This window comes from Aythya fuligula, chromosome 5 (genome assembly GCF_009819795.1).
Source record: "Aythya fuligula isolate bAytFul2 chromosome 5, bAytFul2.pri, whole genome shotgun sequence".
Taxonomy (NCBI): domain Eukaryota; kingdom Metazoa; phylum Chordata; class Aves; order Anseriformes; family Anatidae; genus Aythya; species Aythya fuligula.
Genome location: NC_045563.1, coordinates 64,890,531 through 64,916,491, shown reverse-complemented (window position 1 = coordinate 64,916,491; position 25,961 = coordinate 64,890,531). Strand labels below are relative to the sequence as shown.

At 38.8% G+C, this 25,961-nt stretch overlaps 1 protein-coding gene across 2 annotated transcripts in view; it reads right to left on the bottom strand.

Moving 5' to 3' along the window:
• Positions 1-25,961, bottom strand: part of FAR1 (fatty acyl-CoA reductase 1) — an 83,779-nt gene that overhangs the window by 10,971 nt on the left and 46,847 nt on the right. Inside the window, exons 1-9 of one of the 2 annotated variants that reach the window (XM_032187855.1) lie at positions 24,507-24,590; positions 11,876-12,070; positions 8,609-8,784; positions 5,794-5,973; positions 4,635-4,812; positions 3,576-3,620; positions 3,366-3,484; positions 2,735-2,802; positions 1,065-1,236 (exon numbers count right to left, since the gene is read on the bottom strand). In XM_032187855.1, coding sequence (XP_032043746.1) covers positions 1,065-1,236; positions 2,735-2,802; positions 3,366-3,484; positions 3,576-3,620; positions 4,635-4,812; positions 5,794-5,973; positions 8,609-8,784; positions 11,876-12,064 — 1,127 coding nt within the window. In that variant the 5' untranslated portion in view covers positions 12,065-12,070; positions 24,507-24,590. Of the gene's footprint in view, positions 1-1,064; positions 1,237-2,734; positions 2,803-3,365; positions 3,485-3,575; positions 3,621-4,634; positions 4,813-5,793; positions 5,974-8,608; positions 8,785-11,875; positions 12,071-24,506; positions 24,591-25,961 lie in introns of those variants that run through there. The other variant, XM_032187856.1, reaches the window with a different exon arrangement.

Here is a 25,961-nt window from a genome sequence, read left to right as displayed (position 1 = left end):
TACTCACTTGTATTAATACACTGTCACCAAAGTGAAGATTTTAGAGTCTGACGACAAATACTTTTGAAAACATAATATATGCAATGAGTTAAGATCATATGGCTTGGCAAATCTGAAACGAATTGCTGTGACATTTTATATTTTTTTCTATGTAATCTTGTTTGGCCTATTTAGGCAGAATTATGCAATTTTTACCACTTCAGAAGTTAGCCAGCTAGTAGTGTAATTATTATAAACTGAATGGAATGTTGAGATGATACAAAGTATGCCAGATCAAGCTGTATCATCTACAGGAATAACCCACAGTTATTTACTCTTCCTCCCTTCCATTTTCAGTTTATAATAGCAACAACAATCTTAATGCCAACCACTTCCCTGAGTTTAATGACTGACTGGGATTCTGACCTGAGATACATCTTGGACAACATTGGTGAGTCAGACATTAATCTCTTAGAAATGCAGTCAATGGATTGTTATTGCTTATAGTTAGTAAGTCTAGGTAGTACCCATGCTGTGTCGTCTTCATCTCCACCACCTTATCAAAATATTTTTAGCCCTGTCCTTCTTACCATGGCTTATGACCTGTCAATCTGAGCAAAACATCGTGAAAAAATGCAGGCAATGTATGGGAGACTGTGGTCCGACAGAGATGCAAAAGGGAGTTTGAACAAAGACTCATGCTAGGGTGCCTTACTGCACCGCTTAACGGATTTGTCGTGTAATTCAAATATAGGTGCTTTACTGTAGGAAAAAATAAGGATCAACATTTTAATTATTTATCATTCAAGAATGAACATAGTTTTTCTAGATCTTATATTCTGTTTACCTCGAATACTCAACCCCACCAAACAAAATATCCAACAAAAAACATCCTCATTTTTGCTAGAAAGTTTAAATTCACTTTTAATTCAATGACCTATTCTCAAAGAGAAAAAAAAAGAAATAGAAAAGGTGAGTTTTAGTCACACAACATTCAGGGAAAGAAGAAATCAATATATACCATAGTGTAAGCATAGCTTTGTTTAAGTAAGAGTAACAGAAGAGACAGAGCTAGTCACCATTACCTTGGGCTTCTTCCAGTAATCCTGAGGTAGATATCATACAGGAATGCTGGGGCCTTATGGCTTACAGCAATCCAGTAGTGATATAAAAGGTGATTGGAAGTTAGATTAACATTGGGCCGTCTGAAGGCCTGTTCGAGAGGATTCCTCTTGAAAGTAGAAATTACATGGTATTCTGAGAAAGAAAAGTTGCGTAACAGCTTTGATGGTAACCATGTAAAGTTCAATGGTTTTTAAAGTACATTACAGCGTACAATATTTACTTTAGTATGCTATTTAAGTAACCATCCTAACTCTAATAACCACAAAAACTAAAACAGCTATAAGCCTTAAACCTAAGATACTGTTAAACTGGTTCTTATTATATCAAAATTTTTTATACCTTTATCTTCAGAATATTTTACTGCAGCTTTACCGTAGCTTCTCTTTCTGGTCCTCTTCCCTACCTTCAGTTGATTTTGAAAGTTCACAGCAATTTCGGTTTATATAGCATGTAAAGCTATTCAAATATCCATCTGTATTTCATAAAGAAGGCTATTCTAACCTTTTAAATGAAGAACTCTTTAAAGAAGTAGGCTGAGGACTTCGCAAGCATCTGAAGTGCATTTCAAATTACATTTAACAAGTTATCCATATTTAAGCTTGTCTAAAATCATTGTTAGGATTGGACTCCATGTCAAACTCTCATTGACAACTGAAAATTCTGTACATGGCAGACATGTACATCTTAAAGTATATCAAAATTCACTTTATCTTCGTAGTCATCTCTTGTAATTTCATTCCATTGCTTACAGGAAGTCTTTAAATACCCCAATTAGAATTGCAATATAAATGAAGCCAGCAACTTTCCAACTTCAGCTGAAGCGATAAGGCTTATAAATATAGATACATAAATCAGCAAAAGCAAAAAAGGGTGAAGAAAGTTGTCAAGAGAAATAACATGGATTTAAGTATTTAAGATAGAGGAAAAATGATGATCTTAACTGAGAAATTATTTCTTTTAAAAAAAAAAAAGAGCTAATTAAAAGCTTTACCATACCAGCCAGCTTGCATTGCTATTTATTATAGAAGTCTATTACAGAGCTCTTAAAATGTGGGTTACATTTTAGTCAGGATATCTAAGATGAAAATAGGTGGCCCTACTTTCTTAGAGATTACTTTTCCCTCTGCATGTATAGAGGAAGTCTCATATAACCATCTAAAGATTAAGAGCCACCTCAACCAACAATTAAATGAAGTTAGACATAACAAAAAAGCTTCAAGTGCAAAACTTATCATACACCCTCAATTATGCATCTGTATAAAGTAATCCCAATTTTGAGCTGTTTACCCATATATTTACAGGAAGGTTGGCATTAAACCCAACATTAGCACTACTCCTCTTGGCAATGCTTTTCTTTGCACACTACCCGCACTCTACAGATTAAGTCATTGAAGCATCAAGCAGAAAAATCAGTTCTGACATATTTTAAAGAAATTGAATTTAAAAAAAAAAAAGAACAAAATGGAAGTGATAACTCTACAAGGAGAAAAAATTAACAGAAGAGAATGAAAAAGCACGATGCACTGCAAAACTGAGTTATGGCTGTTATACTAATTTCAACTATAGCCTGTGCTTTTATTACTGATCTTATTTTTCTATTAAAGCTCATAAAAAAAGAAATATGGCATACCAACTTCACTCCAGTGGAAAGGGTTGGTACCACCTGTAGTACAGTTATATACCATGATATTTCTTGGTCTGGAGGGGAAAGAGGCCAAAGAGCACATCAGAAGACCAAAAAACACACAAAACACATCAAAAGCCATATCTAAAGTTACCTTTGCCCTCACCATTATTTATATAAAGCAAAAGTTGTCAGCCTCACATTAGGTTTTTCGCTTCCTGAATCCTTCCAGTATTTTAAGCCATCTTTAACTACTGTATATACGATAGCTTATAACTATGTATGTGTATATACACACAGTTTATATATATATGAATGACAAATGTATATTTTTTCCCTAGAGAAGGCTTTGTCTACAGTGTTGTAAGTCATACTGATTGCACTGAAGCCCAGGAAAAAAGAAATCAGGTATAGCTTATACAATAGTATCATAGGTGATGTCTTCCTCTTCATCATTAAATGTTGGCCATTATCCTAAGTTACACTCTGGTGGACTAATGCTGTTAAAACCTTAGAACCCCTTTGTCCTAGACGAAAGCAAGACACTGATTAGAAGTTCAATAGAAGACTGATTTACCAAAATGCACAGTACCATCACTTCAAAGTATTCAGTACTTTCTATCGTCACCTGCTGTACCTATTAACTCCAGAATACCAGGCTGCAGCCAGTGTCATATTGACAACAACATCTACTGGAACAAGATCTGCTACCGCACCATTGGTAGCTCTCATTGTTCGAAGAATTCCTTTTCCTGCCTTAAAAGAGAAAAAAGACAAGACCCACCAGTAAATCACATGAAATTTTGCTGCTTCTAAAAGGAAGAAAGATTTTTTTCCCATTACTTACAGCAATGAAGAGGCCACTAGGTCCATTGAAGTTATCAATCCATCCCTATCACAGGTAGGAAGGAAAGGTTTTAGTTACTGTAGTGAAGTCAACAGTTTAAAGTGAAAACTTGACAACACAGGAGAGCAATACCAATTTCCATGTCTCTAAATGAAGTTCTTCCATAGTAACTTGTTATATCATCAGATTTTGCTACAACTCAGACATGAGATCCATCTGTAGTTTCATTGGCTCCTCCAAATGACCAGCTTGCTTGCTTATTTTTTAGTTAATAAACTGCAAAGTATTTCCTACATAATAAATAGTGTTGAAAATATTTCACTAGCTTATATCAACTCAGTTTAACAGTCCATAGCAAAACTGCTTGTTTGTTCTGTTTTTGTTTGTTTGTTTTTAAGTTTCACAGACATTTTCACTCAACTTCAATGCTAACGTTTAAACATTATATGTTTAATTAAAATTCATATACTTACTGTCTGACATATACATACATTGTACCTACTCAAAAAGGCATGTGATGTTGATGTGTTTTTAAGTGCTTAAGAAATATTCAGCGTTGAACTGGAAAAGCTGTTCCAGCACTACCTCCCATACCAGAAGAAGCATATAGCATATATACTATACATCAATATAACAGAGTACATAAAGCTTCTACTATCTCCTGTCTTGGCTAAAAGTGGAGTCCAAACATTTTTACATCCTGCAGACCCCAGATTCCTTAATGATACTATTCAGCTATTGACACACCAAAGCACCTTGAAGAGGGAAAATAGATGAAATAACCTTACTTCAAGATTCTGTATAACTATATTGTGTGCAAAATAGTATCTCCCATTGTAACAGGAATGTATTGTTCTATGCATAGAAGTAATTTATCCACCTAAGCTTCCCATATACAAATGTGGTATTTGGTATCTTCTGCATGAGAGTTGTTATCTAGAAACAGACAAGCCACAGCTTTAAGCTTAAAAGATTTTCCTCTACGAAGGTCACTACATACACAAGCTGTCAGCATGTGCTACAGTTTACAGGTATGAGTCATGTTAAAACTCAACTTACAGGAAAAGGCTCCTTCCAGCTAGCACCAACAATAGATGGCCTTATAATGGCTGTGTTTAATTTTGCACCTTCTTGCTGTACTACATATTCAGCTAAGGCTTTTGTATAAGTATATGTGTTAGGCCTATCGCCGATCAGTTTAGGTGTAATATCATTCACTAGGCCATCATCCATCCACCTACAAAAACAAAATAAGAGGCAAGTGTAAGTTACTGCATACTATTTTACTGGGGAAGTGAAGGAAAAATGATAACCAGATCAATCAAAAATAATTCTGCAATTAAAATACAATCTTTTCTTCAAAAGAACATACAGGAAAACATAGAAGTATTATCATTACCTCAGTTCATTTTTAATGCTAGTGCTATTACATCTATAGTAAGTAGTAAGATTTCTTCCTTACCTTGATAATTATGAAACTAAAAGTGATTAACTTACAAGAAGGTAAGATTTTGTATGACATGGAGGAAGGGATAGACTGATTTATAGATAAGATTATTATTAATTACATTACATGTGACTTGTCCATTTCACTCAGGGCTTGACAGCTACTAAATAAGACTACTAGGTAAGATCTCAGGACAGCAAATGTACACAGTCAATACAGAACAAATAACTTTACCCTAATAATATCCAATATAAAGTCTATAGAACATGGGTATTCAGAAAGCACCAACATTAAAGACCTAACAGAACTGCTTGTACATTTGTTTCTGAGCAGTTAAATAATAGTATTTCAGTATATCAGACCGATCTTGCAATGGCCTTAGGTGGAGGTAGTGAAGGTTGCTGCTAAAGGTGAGCTGCTAACTTAGCTCTCTGTCCTTCACAGTACCAGCACCAGTACATTTGGAACAGTGCAGCTTTCTTCTGTTTGTTTTTAATAGCTCCTGATCTAGCTCCTCATACAGAAGGCTTCAGGAATAGCCTGGAGCATCTCCCTCTTTCAGCACCGTTCTACACCTAGCTCAGCTTAAAAAGAAACCATGAAACCTTAACCTATTGCCCTTACAGGAAAGGGTAGCATCAGCCTTACGTTAGACTAACAGAACATCATATGCCAGTTTCTTCATCTGTTTCTTAATCATTGTTTGGTATTTCATTACTAGGAAGCAAGTGATTACAGATTACTGAAGTAACTTGGTAAAGCAACACATACTCAAGAGAATCCATCAGTTTCTTGGGATCAACAGGAGGTGGATAAACAATTTCTTCAATGTGTTTTCGATTGCAATATGCATATGCAGTCGAAACATGTATAAATACTTCTAGATTCGTCATTTGGTGTGCCAATGAGAGGAGCTGTTTTGTGGAAAGCACATTTAACTGAACAGCATCTCTGTTGATTAAACAGAAACTTGATTAGTAGAAAGCAAAACAAAAACAGCAAGCAAAAAGGAATAACTTGTCAACCCCCTAATTCTTTCCTAAATGCTTTGGTGGTGGATGTATATACAGTAATTCTAATTTCTGGACCCCTTCCTCCACCCCCTCCCCTCCCCACCAAAATCACTATGGATAGTAGTATCCTAGCTTTCTACTCAAAACAATATGACACATTCCACCTAGAAATTTCTGTGTTCAGGATAACTTTCCTAAGTTTTACCTTGTTCTTATTGGCATCCTCATGCTCTGTTACTAAACAGGCAATGTCAGAATATTGATCTGCTCAAGCTAAATTCTAATCCAGTGTTTCCTAAAATGTGATGGTACAACTGCAACAGGACACCTAGCTGCCAAAGGATATAGATGCCAGTCAATTTTAACAGCAGCCTTGAGCTTCCTAGGTCAAGGCCTCAGAATGAAGGTTTAAGGGGCTAGTAAGCTGATCTTCATGTAGGATAGCACAAGACTCAATAGTACAACAGGATTACAGGAAGGAAAAAAAGTGAAAGGAGAAGAAAAAAAAAAAAAAAAAAACAAGATCCACACTTGCATCCCTCCAACCTTCACAATGCTTCTCATTAAAACAGAGTCCTTAAGTACACTGTAGGAGACAAGGTGTATCTCTACATTTTGCACTGTATCAGAATACAGCTTATGGACCAACTGCTGAGATGATTATTATGTATTTCAGACCTTTTCTCCAGCCTCTAGAAACTGTAAACAAGGCTAGTGCTTGTATAAACATACAAATCAACTAAGTTTTAAGAATACTGCTAAATAAAACCTCATAAAAATCTTTGCATTGGTGTTACAGTTTAAGGCTTCTTTATCACATATTATTACTAAAACATCAGGTGTGCAATGGACAAGGAACCCTCATCCCAAAGCAATTAAGTCTAGAAAGTGTTACTTCTGAAAAAGTTACTTTATCTAAAATAAGGTTTTGTTTTGTTTTTTAAGTCTTCAGTGCTTCTTTCAAAGAGGTCAAAGTTCATAATCATAGCTGCAAGCATCGTTTTAAGATATAGAAATACAGAGCCAATACAAATCAGGAAGGGTTCCAAAATAAGCTGGAGTATTCGCTTTCTTGGCTTTATTCCTATCACTGACCCTGAGCTAAATACTTTGAACTTCACATCAATTAATCCTATTAATAAATATAGGAAGGCTGCTGTAAGTGATATTCAGATTTGTAAGGTTCCTCAAAAAAAAAAAAAAAAAAAAAGCCATTCTAGCACATCTGCTACATGTTCCAGCCTAAAATCCTTCCTAAGAAACTAATTAACTAATTTTCTGTTTTGCTAAACAGTGTACTAGGCCCTCCAGGAAAGTGTAAAACTGCCAGCTTTCTGAATCAAGACCTTTCCACCAGTTTTTCAAATCACATTAAAGTCCTAGACTTTTGACAGGTTGGCAGTTCCCTAACATTGAAGGTCCATGAAATAGCAATAAATATGGGCTACCTTATGTCATTTCAGTATACAGTACAGCACTCTCAGAGGTAATGCCAACATTTAAAAAAATCAAAATATTTCTCAACTCAGATTTTCTTTACCTAAGAGTTGCTTTACATTCATAAAAATTGGAGTTATTTTTCCAAAGTCATTTCTCCAAATTGTTTATTTATTCTAGTGTTTCAGCACTAAATCAGGTCGTTTTTTCTAAAAAGCAGATATCTTTTCTTGCTTTTGAGAATCCTTTTTTTTTCCTGTTGTTTATTTCTTTAATAAACTTTGTACAAGATAGAAGTTACTCAATTTTTAGTCTTAAGCATTCTCCTTCTGCACCTAATTCTCCCTACACCCTCCAATGCAAACTTGCATTCTTCTTACTGGAGGACTTTCTGAAGGCTGAGCAACATTTAATTCACTGTTTGTTCATCAAGTAAAGAAAGCAAGTACTAGAGTTTCCACCCCCATCCCAGTTTTGGGAAAGTCATCCTCTAAACACATACACTTGCTAACAAGGGGAGCTAAAGGAATAGTTTGTGTTCTCTTACACAAAAAAGCTCTGATATCAGTAGTGAGCACAGTACATACAGCTACAGATTATTTATAGCTTCTTCAGCCATCCCAGAAATCAGAGCAACACATGAGGTTAGGAAGACTTGGAAAAACAACATATTCAAATCTCTCTCAACAGCTTCCCTTCAAAAAGGGCTTTAAAATTCAGGTACAGGAATTTAGTAAAAAACACTAAGGGGACTATAACAGTACAGAAATCATTTATTTTGCTTCTAAGCACCAAGAAGAGATGTCTTTTTGCCTAAAGCTTTTTAAAGATGTGATTTTTTTTTTTTTCCATGTCAAATAGCGTAGTATTCTAACTGCTGGCAAAGCAGGTTTAAATAATGTCTTCTGTGTTTCTATGAAAAGCAAATGAACACCCAATAGCAAGTTTTAGGTAGGGAGAAAAGGTTAATACCTGACGGGGAATCATTGAATTGACCAGACACACAAGAACAAAATGAGATTAGTATGAGATTAGACAGCCTGAATATCTGCAAGATTTTGCAGACACCTGAATTACTCCTTCCCTCTGAGTACCATCAGCTTACTGAACTAGAAAGTACAGTATTTTAAACTCACCTTAGTGTTTCATTGAATCTGACTGTAGCAGCACAGTGAAATATAATATTAATGCAGTCTATAAGTTTTTGTTTGATTGGGATACTTAGGTCCAGTTCAGGCTGTGTAAGTTCACTTGTAATTACTATTATTTTTTCTTTGAAGTCAGGCTGCTCCTCTCTCAACCTGTCAAAGAGCTGTCAAAAAAAAAACAGGATTAAGAATTCAAACTAATACCCAGTGAAGATAAAAGGCATGTTTTATAATTGGAGATAAAAGACATTTTCTGGCCATATATAACTATATTGCCTTATTTCTCAAGATCAGTAGTGGTAAGATAGTGTTTTAGGTGTCCTACAATACGTTACTGACTTACCGTGAACATACTCAGTGATGTCGTTCGTATACATTTTATCCCAAGTGGTGAAAACAGAAGTATTGCATGCGTTGCACAGAAAAGCAGTGAGATTTCGATGTATACTTTTAAAAATTTTTTCTAATGCTCTTGCCTATCCTTAAGATAGGATCTCTCAATGTCAGAAGAAACAATTAGACACACAAAATTAAAGCAATTTTCAGTAGCAGTCTAAATACCGTTATCTTTTCTTTCAACAGGGGAAAGACGACAGCTTAGCCAGTTTCCAAGGTAGATAGTGTCTATTCAGATTCTTGCAAACCTGCACAAGTCATTCTGTTTCTCAGATTTAGAAAGCTTTCATCAAACTTGAAAAAAAAAAAAAAAAAAAACACACAACCATTTAAGAAAATCATTGACTTGTGCCAGTTCTGGGGAACTTCCAGATTAAAAATCACAACAAAACATCTGTTTCCCTGGCCAGTTAAGAAAGAAAAAGCCAGGGTTAAAGGCTGCTTGCTGCATTAGAACATCTAAGCAAATCCTACCCATTTAAGGGTAAGATTTCTTCACCCACAACTGTGTTAACTACATTCATCATACACCCTCTTAATTAAGTGGATTCTAATCATGCAGCCTAACACACTGGTAATCAACATGCAAGTTTTCCTGAGCAAAATACTATGGGACTGAAATAAAACACCTTTTTTTTTCCCCTTTTTAAACCAGAGCAAACCCTTCTTAATTGCACACGTGCCAATATTTTACAGTGGTAATACTACAGTGAGAATATGGATCGTATCCAGTGCTACAAGTCTTGGACTGATCTCCCAAGTATGAAATTTCACCTTAAAGCACAAAGTTGCCAAGGCAGCATTTAAAGCCTGTGATTCTTAGTGCTTACTTAAGTGTTGGAAGCCTTTTGTCATTTTTAAATAAATTTGTTATATTTTTACTTGGAACAATGTTGCCTGACTCTAGCATACCGAAACCACTGCCCTTTAACCATACTAAGATGTGTGACATGAATTATAATAGAAAGCAGTCTCACTGATAAACATTTAAAACACACAGAACCAGTATGGCTTTTTTAATCTGTATGTTCTGCTCCTTTTCACATCCATAGCCATACATCCTTATCACATTACTCATACTAGCACTAATACCAGTACAAAAGGGAAGTAAGAACAAACAGCTAGAGTACATGCAACACATGACAAGTTGTTGTGTTTACATAGGAATTAGATATTTGAAGTCCAATGGAAACAGAAACCTCAATTTTTTGGCCTATTTGCAGATCAGTTCATCTTCACTATTGCATTCACTCATTTAGACTAGACTCTTCAAGAAAGAATGCCCAAGCATCTGTAGAACCAATTAATGGACCCATCTAAATCGAAAAAAAAATTAACAGCAGGGCCCTTGCAAAAGACAAATCAAGACAACAGGTCCCATTAAAAATGTTCAGTGTCCTTTGGAGGCATCCCAGTTAACCTATACACTTTCAAACCTATTTTGCCTAACCATGAGATAATGGCAGAACAAACATCTGGTTTTAGCTATCCCTGTAGATAGTTGGGGAACAGCATCCACTTACACTCTTCTCTAGGGACTAAAATATAGGACTACCTCAAGCACTTTTTTTTTTTTTTAAATCAGGACATCAGATCTGAACTTGTTCCAGCAATAAATGCTCACCCAGCTTAAAAAAACACAGATTGTTCTAACTGAGCACAAGTCACTATAGGCTATAAGCAGAAGATTTGGACTGAAATGTAAAAGCCTCTTACAAGACATGAGCTTCCCAAAACCTACATACAGGGGCTTAAACTTCAGCGAAGCTTAAGTCAGCCCAGACCAACACTACTCTCCCTCCCCTCTGCCTGAATACTATCCAGTTTTTACTTGGCTAATAGTGTATACAAAGGATGGACTGAGAAGCTTTCTCCTTTTGGAGTTCAGTTTGAAACTTTGTTTTGGAGAATAAAAAGTGATGACTTCATGTACAGAATTTGAAACTGGATTTTAAGACAGAACCCCTCTGTAGCTCATTCTGCTGCATTTTATAACATGGTACTGAACTGCAAGCAGATGCTTTTGGGTAACGAGCTAGAGTTTTGACAAGGTTATTGAGAAGAGTTTATGACAAAGCTATCTTCTCATCCGCTATAATCTTAACCAGTCAGAGATGTAAGGAAATTCAGAGTCCTGCTTTAAATAACTTACCTTCTCATGCCCTAAGTGCAGTCATACTCTTACCAAGACCCTTTAAGCACCCTCTAAGCACACACTTTGAACAAACCATACTGCATCTGAAATATTAAACTGCCAACCCTGCCATCCCATAAGAGAGGAAAGCACAATAATAAACAAACCCTGTTTTACCAAAGTTTATGCTAGAGATCACTCCATTATAAATGGGATACACCATATTGGAGAGGGGCAATACAGATGCAGTTTAAGCTATTTAAACACCCTGTTGAAAACATATCTCCTTGCATACCAGTAGATCCAACAACACGTTCAAGAGAAGCGAAGCAGAAAAGAAAATAAGGCACATGGAGAAAAAGCGACCTGAAACCCTCCAAAGAAGGGTCTTAATCTAGTCTTAGAAGTCCCAGTCCACAATACCTTTTGCACTTGATTACACGTTCTCTTAACAAGTTTTAACTCAGGTATTTGACTTCTCAATCCTACATCACAGCTGAACACCCTCCTTCTAAATTAAATACAGAATAATTTTCCTTAATGGCACTTGTTCTAGAATAACAGTTTGAAAAACTGTCACAAACACTGTAAGAACCTAGGTTTAGGATTTCTGCTAGAACAAAAAAAGTAACTATTTTGCTTTAGGTAAACCAAAGTTGCTTCCATTTCATTATGAACAAGATACAAAATGACAAAAATGCACTTTGTGAGTACATGATACATACCTTACAGCTGGTTATTTCCTGTATTCGTGCTTCAGGTGTCTGCCCCGATTTGTGTCTTACCAATACATACACTGCTTGTACTTTAGGACAAGATCTGAGCAGCTTTTCCAAAAGCACTTTTCCCATGAAACCTGTAGCTCCTGTCAGGAGGACATTCTTTCCTTCATAGTATTCAGGTATGGAAACCATTATGACCTTAAGAGAAGTTAAAAAAGCAAAAATATATTAATAAACCTCTAGGAGCCCAGATTTGCCAAAGATACATAAACTGCACAGACGCAAACACTGAACTTCATACCTGAAAGAAACTTTTACCTGACTTTTTTTTTTTTTTTAAAACCTATAACCAGTGCCTAATGTCTTTTATTTCCCCATGACAGGCTGAAGAGTCCTACAGGGTCAGCACAGTCATTCCAGATCTTATTGTAAACTGTCTCAATTAATAGTTTCTTTAAGGAATTGGACATCCACCTCATTTAAGTAGCTCAATTTTTAGTCTATTTTTTATCTGTGCGCATGGCCCTTTAAGACTAAGTGGCCATTCCATGTAAACAAAAGGTCATATCATTGAAATATAATCACAAGTAGATACTTCAAATATGTTGACACTGGCCCTGGCATTTTTGCCTGAGTGAGCCAAGTCCCCTGTCAGTATTAGGCTGAACCTTTCTACAAAGGATGCTATGTCACAGAGAAGGTAGCTGATTGTTAGTTGCTTGGCATGAGATCTGTTGTTTTTCCGACTGATTACAAAAAACACATTTCCACAGATGATACAAGGTTCTAATCTTTTCATCAATTGAAAACTTATCCGAAAAAAAGTGTTAGAATTCTTACACAGAATGAAGATTTAAATATGCCTTCTAATGAGCAAAGAAAAAGGAATTGACCTCTGTGCTAAATTTGAGTAACAAGTGTTGTAGGCTTTTCTTTTGCTTCAGTTACTATAAAATTCTTATTTCTCCCCCAGCAACTGCTTGGGGACCATATCTAATTCTAGATACTAGAAACTGGAACAACTCCTAAGGATAAATATAATGCTCTCTCTCACATGACCTTAATGACCTTTAGAATTCAAACTGTGCCTCAGGCCAACTTCAGTCCATTCTGTGCAGTCCAATACACTAATGTCTTCACCAGAACCTTAAAAACAACTTACTGTTACTGTACAAGACCATGTACAAGACATGGCTATAGTTCCATGATGATATATTAACCTTTCTAATTAGACTGTCATAAAAAATAACAAGCTGATATAGTAGAATTACTATAGTAATAGTAATTATAGTGGTGAGGCACTGGAACAGGCTGCCCAGAGAAGTGTTCAAGACCGGGTTGGATGAGGCCCTGGGCAACCTGATCTAGTGGGTGGCAGCCTTGCCCATGGCAGGAGGGTTGAAAGTAGATGCCCTTTTAGGTCCTTTCCAAGCAATTCTACAATTCTGTAAAGAATATCTGTGGTCCCCCATAGCAGATCTATGGAACACTACCAAAATAGACAGACTGCATAAAAAACATGGTTTAAGAACAATGTCCCCCTAAACAAAGTGGGAGACTGCTTCTTAAGCAAAGAAGAATTTCAGTTCTGAATACCTGAAGAGGATGATAGCCTTTTTTCACCTAACACTCAAGAATACAGGAATGCAACTGCTAAAGTGTTTTTTTGTTGTTGCTTTTTTTTTTTTTTGCAGGGTATTGCAAGCAGGAACTTATTATGGAATATACATGAGGTGCTGTATGTTCGGAGTAAAGAACTGCAGGCTTAATTTGCATTTCTGCCCAGAAAAAAAGTATACATATAGTTTTGGAATATTTTCTACATGTCAGGTACCTTTTATATTAGAGCCCTTGTGTTGTGCTTTTCATGTGCTCATACCATTACAACACTTCTGGATGTGCTCTAAGTGGTTACTTGCCAGAAATGAGTTATCACCTGAAAGAGCTTCAGTATCAGGAATTTGGATACAAAGTCTTGTGCTTTGTTGTCCCATGTGCCAACACTCTGTTCAACTTCCTTTGTTAACAAGAACAGCTCCTGCAATTATTGCTGAATTGCAATAACGTAATAGTGAGATACAGTAGTAGGTTCAGAACTGAACAAGTACTGCTATTTTCTACTGGCCACAGCATATTGCACCATTATTTCACCTGCCCTTCCTTTAAGAGAAGTTTAGTATTACTTTGGAAACAATGCCATATCCCCAGTTTGCTAACCTGTTTGCATGGCCAGAGACAATCTTTAAGTAAGTGCAGGAACCTCACTTCAAGCCCCAGCACACAGGCTACAGTTCAATGTCTGTTTTGTAAAAGAACTGAAAAAAGTAATACTGCTGGTATTGAAATAAGTGCATTGCTATGGTCCAACTTTCAGCTAGCTAGCTGAAAAATCTGACAAAATTTAGGGTAATGTGGCATAAAGAAAACTAAAAGCCAGAATAATCATAAAATTTCCTGCTTCGGTTATTTCTATGTTCCTATGAGCATGGGGCTGGTATCAGATCCAAAATATCAGTACTATTCTCCTCAAACTTTTACAGAGCACCAAACCTATACATTATCCAGCTATGATTACATATGAAGAAATTTATTCACTAGGAAAAAAAACACAAATGTGCATAAATATTCATATACCCACTCTTAAGAGACAGGAACACCTATATTTGCTGTTTTGTTTGTTTGTTTTTAAGTATTCTTAACTGCACTATTTCCTTTGAAGAAGTCTCAATACCATCTCCCTTTATCCTGTTCTCCAATGATTACAGTCTTTGGTAGTCTTTATTAACAGCAATTTTCCACACTGTCTTCTCCTGCTTTATTCCTCCGGAAGTTTCCGACTACAAAAGATATTTACCTTTTCATAAGCATACATTGCTGTCAAAGTTACAGCAATAAGTACTGGGATTCTGAATTAATTGCCTGGAAGCACTACAGTTGAATTAAGGATAAAAGAGCACCCACAGAATCTGGAGGTGAATGAAGAAAAACTAATAAAGCAGCAGCCTATGCTAAGCCCTATCAAAAAGAAAAGGGAGTCATCTCAACTGCAAGAAAGGGAAAGAACAGTCCCATTCTCCACCCACCCTTCCCTGCCTTCTCTGAGAAATCAAAACATGCCAGTTAGCACAGTATTGCTGGCAACTCCTAACTTCAAATTCAGAAGAGGCTTTTCCTTACAGGTATGATGCATTAGTTGTGTTACCTTTTAACACTCTTTTTGCTTAAGCTGTTTAAAGGTGTTGGGAAACACCTGTGAATCATAACATAAGAATTAGGAAGGACTCCTCTAAAAAGGTGATGTGGCCCATAGCCCAGCTGACATGCCTCTACACCAACACATCCAACTCCTCTTGCTTGTTTCCCATGCTGGAAGCCATGGTGCAATTACGAAACTAGGATTTAATTGCTATCACAGAAATGTAGTGGGACAAATCACACAACTAGAACATTGGAACAGAGGGCTACAAGCTTTACAGGAGAGACAGGCAGGGAAGGAAGGGTGGGGGTGTTGCCCTCTATGTTAAGAAATGGATAGGGTGACGAAGATGGTGAAGGGCCTAGAGGGGAAGACATATGAGGAGCGGCTGAAGGCACTGGGCTTGTTCAGCCTGGAGAAGAGGAGGCTGAGGGGGGACCTCATCACGGTCCAAAATTTCCTCACAAGGGTGAGCGGGGAAGCAGGTGACCTATTCTCTGTAATCACCAGTGATAGGACCCGTGGGAATTGTGTTAAGCTGAGGCAGGGGAGATTTAGACTGGACATCAGGAAGAGGTTCTTCACCGAGAGGGTGGTTACACACTGGAACAGGCTCCCCAACAAATTAGTCACTGCACCAAGCCTGTCTGAATTTAAGCAGCGTTTGAACTGTGCCCTTAGTCCCATGGTCTAAACTTTTGGGCAGACATGTGTGGTGTCATGAGTTGGACTTGATGATCCTTATGGGTCCCTTCCAACTCGGGATATTCTAAGATAGATTGTGAAGAGTTCCCTGTAATGAACAGCCAAGAGCAGGTTAAGAGCCTGTGGGTAAAAATTAAGGACCAGACCAAAAAAGGACCTCTTGTGGTTGGGCTCTACTTACAGGCTGCCTGATCAAGAGGAGCCTGTTGATGAGACTTCTTGCTCCAGCTACAGGAAGGATCACACTCAGGCTCTCATACTCCTGGGGGATTGCAACTATCTGGATGTTTGCTGGAAAAGCCACGTGGCAGGAAGCAAGCCATCTGGGAGACTCCTCAAGTTCACTGAGGACAACTTCCTCACCCAGGTATTAGACAAACCAACCAGAGGAGAAGCATTACTGGACCTGGTGCTCACCAGTGCAGAAGAGCTCAATAAGAGGTTAAGATTGGAAGAAGCCTAAGTTGCAGTGACCACACTCTGGCTGAGTTCGTGATCTTGAGGGATACGGGCATGGCTAAGAGCAAAATCTGGACCATGACCTTCAGAACAACCACCTTGCAGCTGCTCAAAGAATTAGTGGATGAGATCCCATGGGACATGGTCATTGGGAACAGAGGATCTGATTGCAGCTGGCAACTCTTTAAGGATATTTTCCCTGGAGTGCAAGAGCTCTCTATTTCCATATGTAATAAGTCAAGCAGGGAAGGTAGGAAACCAGCATGGTTGAATAAGGATCTGCTGGTCAAAATTCAGCAAAAGAAGGAAATGCACAGATAGTGGGAACATGGCCACACGCCCTGGAATGAGTGCAGAAATGATGTCCAGATTTGCAGGGATGGGATCAGGAAAGTGCCAAGGCACTGACAGAACTAAACTTGGCAAGGGATACAAAGAGTAACAAAAAGCCATTCTATGATTCTATGAAAGCAGATAACTGAAGAACTACATGATACCTATGCTTTAAAAAAAAAAAAATATATAGTTAAGAAATTGGTATTTCCCAGAGTAAATATAGTTTGACTTTTAATACAGAACAGGCTGAAGTAGGTCCAGAAAGGATACATACCTTGCAAGACAATAAAGCAGAATCAAATTTAGCATTTAAGTTTCAAGTGTCTGCAATCTTTTAATCTAGTTTTAGAGTACAATTTGTTGCATGCTTGCAACAGCTCAATTGCATCTATTAACCAGCAATACATATTTTCACCAGTTATCCAATGACTTATTAATAGCTCCTTCACATGGCGACAGGTAGTTCTACTAAATACAACACCGTCTAATGCACACTTTGGAAAGCTTGAATTCCTATTATGTGGCTACTTTTTGAGCAAATAACAGTTAGGGGGGAAACAATCTAAAAGATGCAAGGATTAGTAAGACTACTCTTAAGAGCTCTTGGTATAGAACATGGATGATCAATGTTACCAGATGATTTATGGGGATAAACTGCCTTTGGAAGAGGAAGCTTCTGTTAAACTGCTACAGAGAAACTGATACTAGCGTACTTCCAAATCCACAGGCTGAGGGCTAATCCAATGGTGACACTTGGAAGATACCGTTCATTGGATGGGTGCTGTACTTTAAGACATCAAGGGCTTCTAAGCACTTCAGAAAAACAAGCATACAAGCCACCTCCCAGATCCTAGCCATCTTGTAAAAAAAAAAAAAAAATATATATATATATATATATTCTCCTGTCTGAGGCTAGGCAAGAGCTATTATGGAGCAAACAATGGCAGCTCTGTTTGCCTTCAGAGCTACTGCTGCAATATTTAACTTGTTGCTTCAAACAGAGGTCTCTATGGCTCTCAAAACAAGGACAAGTCTGTCTTTAGACGAGAAAGAACAATTCTCAGATTTTCCAAACACAAATTAAGATGCTTAAAAATTTGTCTTTTAATTGCCAAGAAAGCCTGTTGCAGTTCCAGCAAATGTTTAAATGCTAAACTCAACAACTAGGAGTATGCACCAATGTCCTTGAGAATAAATGGCCTGTTTTCTAAATTATCACTGACGAGCATTAGGTCAGCAACATGCTCCTTCCCAATTCAATCATACTGAGATTATCCAGTCACAGGAAATAGAAAGTGTCCATATCCCAACGTCTCACAGATTAGCAACAAACCAAAGTTCTACAAAACAGAGCCTGATGAACTCACTTCCCCCTTTCCCTAACAGCTTGAACCTAGTCCTAGCAGCAGTGCAACAGAAAAAGGTCTAAAGATAAAAGTTTCTTCCACCTTATCTGTAGACCTTATCTGTATTCAGGGGATGTAGTCCACCTAGAGGTCAAATCTGAATGCAACAAGTACTTTCAAGAATTGTACACACATGCATCCACATCACAGATAAATCATTACAGAAGGTAAAGCCTTCCAATATGACAGTTGAAGCCCTACATGACAGAACACTAGTGCAATCCAGAATAAAATCTAGGATAGATTTTGGATAGATTCAGGCAGCAAAGGAAGTAATATTTCACTCATCTAAACAAAGTTACTGCCAGAAAGACAAGCTTGGGTCATATCATGTCTCATTTCATCTGGTGCCCTGTTTCCACAAACATAGATCAATGAATGCTATCAGCAAAATGTCCACATTTTCAACAACCACAGGGGTCAGTGATCTGCCCTATTTGGGCAATACCTACTCAGAATATCACCAAAGAAGGACAGTTTGTTTGCCTTCAAGGTCCAAGGTTATAGCCATTGAGAAACTTTATCTGTGAAAGATATGTTTTGGAAGACGAGTAGAGACTGAAATGGTGGAACAGTATTTTCTATTGTAAACTGATTTTGGTGTAAGTTAACCTCAAAACCTATCTATTCCAAACTTGACAGTCATGTGGAAGATTTGGGATTCTTCCCACAACTAGATAAAGACATTTATCCATTTTTTAGACTATTATTAACATTCTTATCTCCTCTCTGCAAGGAGATTTTCTTTACTAGCTGTAAGCCACAGTCCACTGCAGAATAAACCTGCCAAGAAAATTTATGTTTCCAGGAGCTGGAAAACATTGCCAGGTCTAGAAGCTAATTAGAACTACATTTTGAAGAGCTATCAAAACAGGTTTGCTAATTTAATACTAACTAGCTGGTCTTTCGTTTAAGCTGGGCATTATGCTAGACAGTAAGGGTCTCATGCTTCCCCGAAGCTATACACAGCAAACATGTGGCTGACACTCACTGGTTATATTAGAGATTTTGTGAATAAAAAATACTTCAAACTAGCTATATTCTTCAATCTTGAATTTGTTCGCAGACCAGCCTGCTACCAATGAAGATATTTGTCTATTTTACATGATTTAAGTATTGAAACAAGACGCCAGTTAGAGCAATTAATATAGTGAGGCCAAAGTTTACATGACTAAGCGTATAGATGTATGTCCACAAATCAAGTGGGCTTGATTTTTAAAAAAAATCCTCTTGCCCATAGGAATACATTGGATACTAGAAGTTCTTCCTGGACTACACACTCCACAAGTTATTCTCCTCATGGGTAAAATACTATCCTTTTCAGTGCATACATTCAAGTTAAAAGCATTATTAAAAAGCATTATTAAACCGCTTTAGTTTAGGCTTAAGTAGTGCTGCATATGAACTACTTAACTACACCACTGCATTCTGATACAGAAATCTGAATTTAATATCAGAAGCAGAAGTAGTTCTGTGAACTCCTTTAAGACCCTGACAAAAAAAAAACTCAACTACTTTTGTAAGACAGTGAACTCGAACCAACTAACCCTACAATTTATTAGCAGAATTTGAAGTAATCAGTTTCCCTTTCAACCCAACCCACAAATTATTTGATTTGCAGTACAAAAACACTCTTGTGAAAACAAGACTCTTGAAAACCAGAGCTGTGCCTTAAGTCATGGGGTCTTTACCTTCCCTGCAGTAATACAGAAAGATTAGAGGAAGTTAGTCTCAGTGCAGGCCACTTGAGTTATCTCAGCAAAACTTCATCATTACACAAATTTGATGCATGTAGTTATACAACTAATTCCTATGTGCATGTTTGCACACCTTTCACCCATAATTCTGATCTTACTACAAGTTTGCATTCACTTATGCCTCTATCCAGGGATTCCATACCAGTTAACCCGGAAATTACTCTTGTCATCTAGTAAGCATCATGTTTCAAAGAGTACTGGAGAGACCCATGCTCTGCTGTAATTACACTTCCTTTGCAGTAAGGGCACTGAAAAGGAATTAAAATAAAAGTCCTTTTAAGAGCTAGTTTAATTCAATTAAGTAAAAGGCTTTTACTACTCCTTTATAGGAAGTCACATTTGTAACCTGATGTTTTTTTCTAAACTCTTTACTGTTTGAACTTGGTCTTCAAGCACATGTTGAAAGAAAATATCTTTTGACACAATTAACCTATTTCTCCAAGTTGCACAGAACGCAAAGGCATAAATCAGCCCAGAAAAAAAAAAAAAAACACTATTACAATAAAGCACATACCTCATAAGAGAAAAAACATTTCTTGTATTTCATCTCCAGTTCACATGCAACTGTGCTTAAGACTTATACCACAAGAACTTTCAAACCTGTTTTAGGAAGCAAGAGCCAGGCTTCAATCAAGATTCACCGAACAGGACCATAGGCCCAGATTGTTTTATTTAAGTTAATTAGAAATCAACATTAGATGTCTTGGTTGCACTTTTGGTTATGAAAGCATTATAAGAAAGTCTTACTGTGTATCAAGACAGTTGCATAAATCACAGCTCTACTGCTAACCCTAGAAGATTAAAACCTGCCTGAGGAATTGTCTGCAACATTGATGGACAAAGTAACACTGTCTCACAGTTGCCTACCACTGAAAATGCTGAAGCTGCAAGATGGCTCAATGTTTATTCATTGCATCAAGAAAACACGCTGAAGGCATCAATTAAAACTTCATACAAGAGTATTCTGAGAACTGGTCCATGTATCCACTAGGAAAAGCCTGAATGGCAGCAGGATTATTGTTCCAGTTGTTATTGTGATACTGTCATTTTGCAGTGGCATGGAAGATTCTTTGAAATAGTTTAGAAAAGAAAAAGTGAGAAGAGAGAAGGAAGAAACAAAACCAAAGCAACAACAACAGAAACGGGTTCACTGGTACATCTAGTTTCATAGCTAAGAGACAAAGACAAAAGTTTTAATTAAAACCCAGATTCACGTTCCTCACGCTGATCAGCCAGGACAGAGACAACAGCTCAAACTGCATCCTCTGTGACATGCCGTTCAAAATATCAGAAGGCAAAAATAAGCCATTGGAGCTACTCTTTTAGCAGTATTTCCTTGAACTGTGTGATTAATTTTATTAAAACATTCTGACTGCAAATTCTGTGTTATCTAAAAAAGCCTTCTTATCCTTCGTTTAAAGTTACACATTTATCATGGAATGCAAAGGTGTGAGTCACATTTTACCAGACATTATACAATGAATCTGAAGTCCTAGGAATCACCACTTCCAGGCTCCTTCCATTATTCCTACAATTTAAAAGGAAATCCTTACCAATTAGTCTTTGTGATCCTCTGAGTTCTCCCAACTGAAATAGTTTCAGGTATTTTAAGAGAGATTTAAAGGTACAAAAATACCGTAATTCCTCATTTTACAGGTACATCTGGATGTTTAGTACTAATTCCCTACATTTCCACAAGAAAATCCTCAAATGCCCTTGATGTTTCACCAAACCCTGGCTTCTAATGCCTTTGTAGTAAAGGACACACCTAATAAACACACTCATTGCTGATGAGCAAGTTGTAGAACAGCTGTAAAAAAAAAAAAAAGGCAAGTTAAGACTTCCAGAAATTACAGCCATTAAACTTAGAGCAAAGTCCTCCGTAACCATGAATTTAATTCTTTAACATTAAACAAGCCATTTTCAAAGTTTTTCATAGAAGTATATTGCCATCAAGCAATGTAACATTTCAACATGAAGTAATTCAATAGCTTTCCAGTGCAAAGCAATGAAGATTGCTTCTTTTCCCAACACTTTCCTGCAGATGTGCCTAAGAATACTTCTAGAACCTAAAAACCCATTCATTGACAACCATTCTGGTAGGTTGTATCTGAAGCCTAATCATATATTTATTAAAAAAATAGTTTACTTTGCCTTTTCTCAAAACTTGTAGAATAAAACCCTATCAGAAAATTAAAAGACCTTTTTCCGCAGTTTGTGTGTCTTGAAAAAATAGCTCACACACATACATAGTTAAAGCAAATGCTACTGACATACTGCCTACCTGTCCTGTTCATAAGACAAACACAAGTGAACACCAATTAAATGGCATACAGAGCCCCTATTCATGTTCTCAAAAGAATTGAGATTTTATTCCAATTCTGCAGCTGTTATTGACCATGTAGATGATACGGGCTCCATACATTACTTAGATCTATCCATTACACCCATTTTGCACAGGAATTCCTACAAATTTACAAACATCAAGCTAAGTAAAGACACAGAAAGGTTGGCATGATGTAGTTTGTGTATAGGTAACACCAAAGCCTGCTTACCAAGACCTAGTAGACACAGTCTTTCTAACCACACCCTAAGGAAAAACACAATAGGGCACTCAAATAGAGTCACATTCTTTGTAAGGATTTCGGAAAAGCTCAAAGGCGAGGAGGAAGTTTTATAAAAGAAAGCCTCACAAGAAACCCCATGTTGGACCTACTCAGAAAGATAAGAAGGAAAAAAAGAGTATCGATTTGATTCAGGAAGACAGTGCTTGCTAGGACTGCTTGCAACTTCTACACTTTTGAAGTGTTGAGGCTAAATAAAACCTAGCTGGAGGACTACATTACAGCCAGATTGCTGCAAGGCTCAAAATTAGCAACTGGGAGAAACAGTATGGATGTACATGATAGCACTAACCATACTCAGCCATTAAAGTACTACATGAGATAAACCATCCATCCATCCACAGAGTACCAAAGTAGCAAAGTTCAAGTTTTGATGCTACTAGTTGCTTTTCAAAAGGTTTGTTTGCATTTTAAAGTTCCAAAGCTGCTCTGCTTCCTACAGACAAGAGGCATGCTTTACCAAACACAAACCTTCCTCAGACACCGAATATTTTGGGACACACACACAAAAAAACCTAACACATTCTTTCAGGTGAGAAGCTAGCCAAACCTGAGCTCCCTGCAATGATACAGCTGTGCCTTTGACTACATCTAGTGTGTTCTCTAGCACTCGGTAGCTTCAGAGGAAGCATTAGTTCAGCCTGTCAGGAGCCAAGAGGTTCTATGGATAGACACTTCCATCTCCTCCATTTCCAGGAGATATGTTAGTAAACGTATTTCAAGATATGTGTTACTCCAACTTTTAAAAGTATTGTCAGGAAACACACTAGAGAACTGACACTTAATGATGCTCTCTACTCACACCTAGCCAGCAGACATCCTGTAAACTTGCAAGAAAAAAAAAAAAAAATCTGAGGAACACCAAGTACTGGATGAAGAAAAAAGATTTACTGTTACCAGTCACAGTTATGCCTCATTCCTAACTTAGTTTTCAAGTACCAGCTCCTAGGGAGAATTAAGATAGTTTGTACCATTGCAATTATTGGAAGGAAAGGAGTATTTAGCAAATATACACCTCTAAATTAATCAGTCACACAAAATGGAAAACAACTGAACATGGTGCATTTACTGTTGAAACTATTGTCTCTAGTAAAGCTTCATTAGACCTGCAGTCCTGCATAAGGTAACTAAACCCAGTACCCGCAGTAGAAAGTTACAGACCTGCATTTGCATATTGCTTTTACAGTTTGTTCTAGCTGTTGCAGGACTATACAGCCTATCTTTCATATCCAGAGTTTTTGGGCTGGGAAAGCGCATTTTTTAAGTGATTTATATTTGGGTAGATAGTACAAGAACAGAGCAGAAAAAAAATAAGATATGAAATCTTAGAAATATACTCCTAATACATAACCTGCAAGTTGTTAAAGTATTGGTACCTCAGTTATGAGGTGTAGACAAGATATCAAAAATTGGAGGAGACGAGGGCAGAGGCATTTAGAGCTTGCTTGTACAGAGATAACCCTAGCCAGTAAAACTCCTACGTGCTCCAATTCTGCTTTAATTACTATTAAAACGGTTATTAAAATATTAAAAGCTTCCAGTTGCTAGAGCTGTGAAATAGGTTAAGTGAAATTAAAGGTTTCTACCTCCCTGGGACTCAGGCTGGCTTCAATTCCAAGCCTGCTACCAGTCAGCGTGCCGCTGCAGCTGGCCACCCAGCAGCCCCACTTCCCGGCCCCACGCGGGCCCCGAGGCCCTCCCAGGCTCCCCCACCGGTCAGGGGCGGCCGCGACTTCTGATCTCCTCCTCAGAAGCGGCACTGCCGTTCGCGGAACGAGGCCGTTTCCCTTCCCCCGCACGGCCACCCCCGGCGACGTTACCGAGAAGGGGGAACCGCCGAGCCGCGATGCCAGGGCCGGGCCCGCCTGCAGGTGGAGCGGCGGCCGCAGGCCTCGCCCACGCAAGAGCGCGGCGGCAGCAGGCCGGGATCTCGCCCCTTGCACACGCACCGAGCCGAGCTCCCCGGCCCGCAGCGCAGCCCCGCGCTGTCCTTCAGGACCCCCCCCCGCCGCCGCCGCCAGCCCCCGGAAGCGCACGACGGCAGCGGCCGACTCCCCCCCACTGCCTCGCCTCGCAGGAGCGGCCCCGGCCGGGGGGGGGGCGGCGCGGCGCGGCGCGGCGCGGCCCCCGCCCCTCCGCAACGGCCGCTACCTGCTGCGGGAGGCGCCCCCCGCCGAGCCCCCTGCGCTGCTCCCCGGACGCGTGCCCCCGCGCCGGCCACCACTCCCTGGCGCTCTGAGCGGCCCCACGCAGCGGTCCTAAAAGAGCCGCTCCCGTTGGCCGTTGCGCGCGCGGCTCGCGCCCGCCCATTGGCTCCCGGCCCCGCCGCTCCGAGGGACGAGGACGCCGGGGGTTGGCGGCCGGGCGGGAGCCACACCCAGCGCCCCCGGGCGGCCCCCGCCACGCCGGCTCCGTGAGGCGGGCCCGAGGCCTGCGCCGCTCGCCCCGCGCCCCTCCGCAACGCGCGCGGCTGTGCGTAATGGCTGCGGGCTGGAGCTGGAAGGCGCCAGGCCGGCTTCGGCCGTCACTGGCTGAACTGACGCTTGAGAAACCAGCCAGCCAGACGCCCCTGGACCCTGTGCCCGGCTCTGATTACCGGCCTATTGCCCATACACATCGCGCCTCCGTTACAAAAGCTATTGTGCTACATTGCCCCACGGTTGTTACCAAATATCGCCGGGCCGTACGGGGCAACGTGCCGTTGTGCCATCCACTGCCACTGTACGCCATTCATTTCACAACTACGCATTGCACAGGTGGACATGCATCAGATTAAAAAAAAAAATACATCAAGTGTTCAAAAGTTAGGAAATAACCAATATGAGCTTGCCCAACTGGTATGAGCTCACATTACAGTCCATATAAATTATTACATGAGAGCTGCCGTAAACATTGACTTTGCTTGTGCAACTGCATATTACTTTTTCGGAACAGTTTCTGCCTGATCCAGGCCATGAGAATGGGAGGTTTGCTCGTGTAATTACCAGCTATTCAGTTTATGTTTTCCTCGTTAGATGAGTCTCTCGTGATTTATTTATTACATAGCAGTTAAACCATGCTCTGGATATGAAAACCTTAATCTCTTAACAGACTGCTTAGAATCATAGAACGCTGGATATCAGAACATCTAGTGGGCAGTTTTTCAAAGACGTTATTCCTCAGGTAATACCTGCTTATTGAAGCTGAAGCATTATCCGATCATCTGCTACACAGGAGAACCAGGGAACTCAGGCAGTGCAAAGATCTGAGTTCAAATCTCTCATGATCCTGCTAAAAGATTTTACTGCTTCACTATAGTAATTTTTAGCTATTATGGCACGGATGTTTCACCTTCTTGTTTTGGTGAAATCTTGACATATTGTAGCCTTTCTGACTATAGGAATGAATGCCTGTGTGAAATAGGCATTTCAGATTCCCCTGTATGGTGGAGCAGCTCAGAGATACAGTTGCAGAGTTACTTCCAGTGCATACGTACTCTTCAGAAAGATTATTAAAAAAAAAAAAAAAAAAAAAAGTCCACATCCTATTGGGCACAAATAAATTATTACAGTGGTTCAATTCGGGTGCATTTTTTCAGAAGTCACTTTTTAAAATGTGTGTATGACA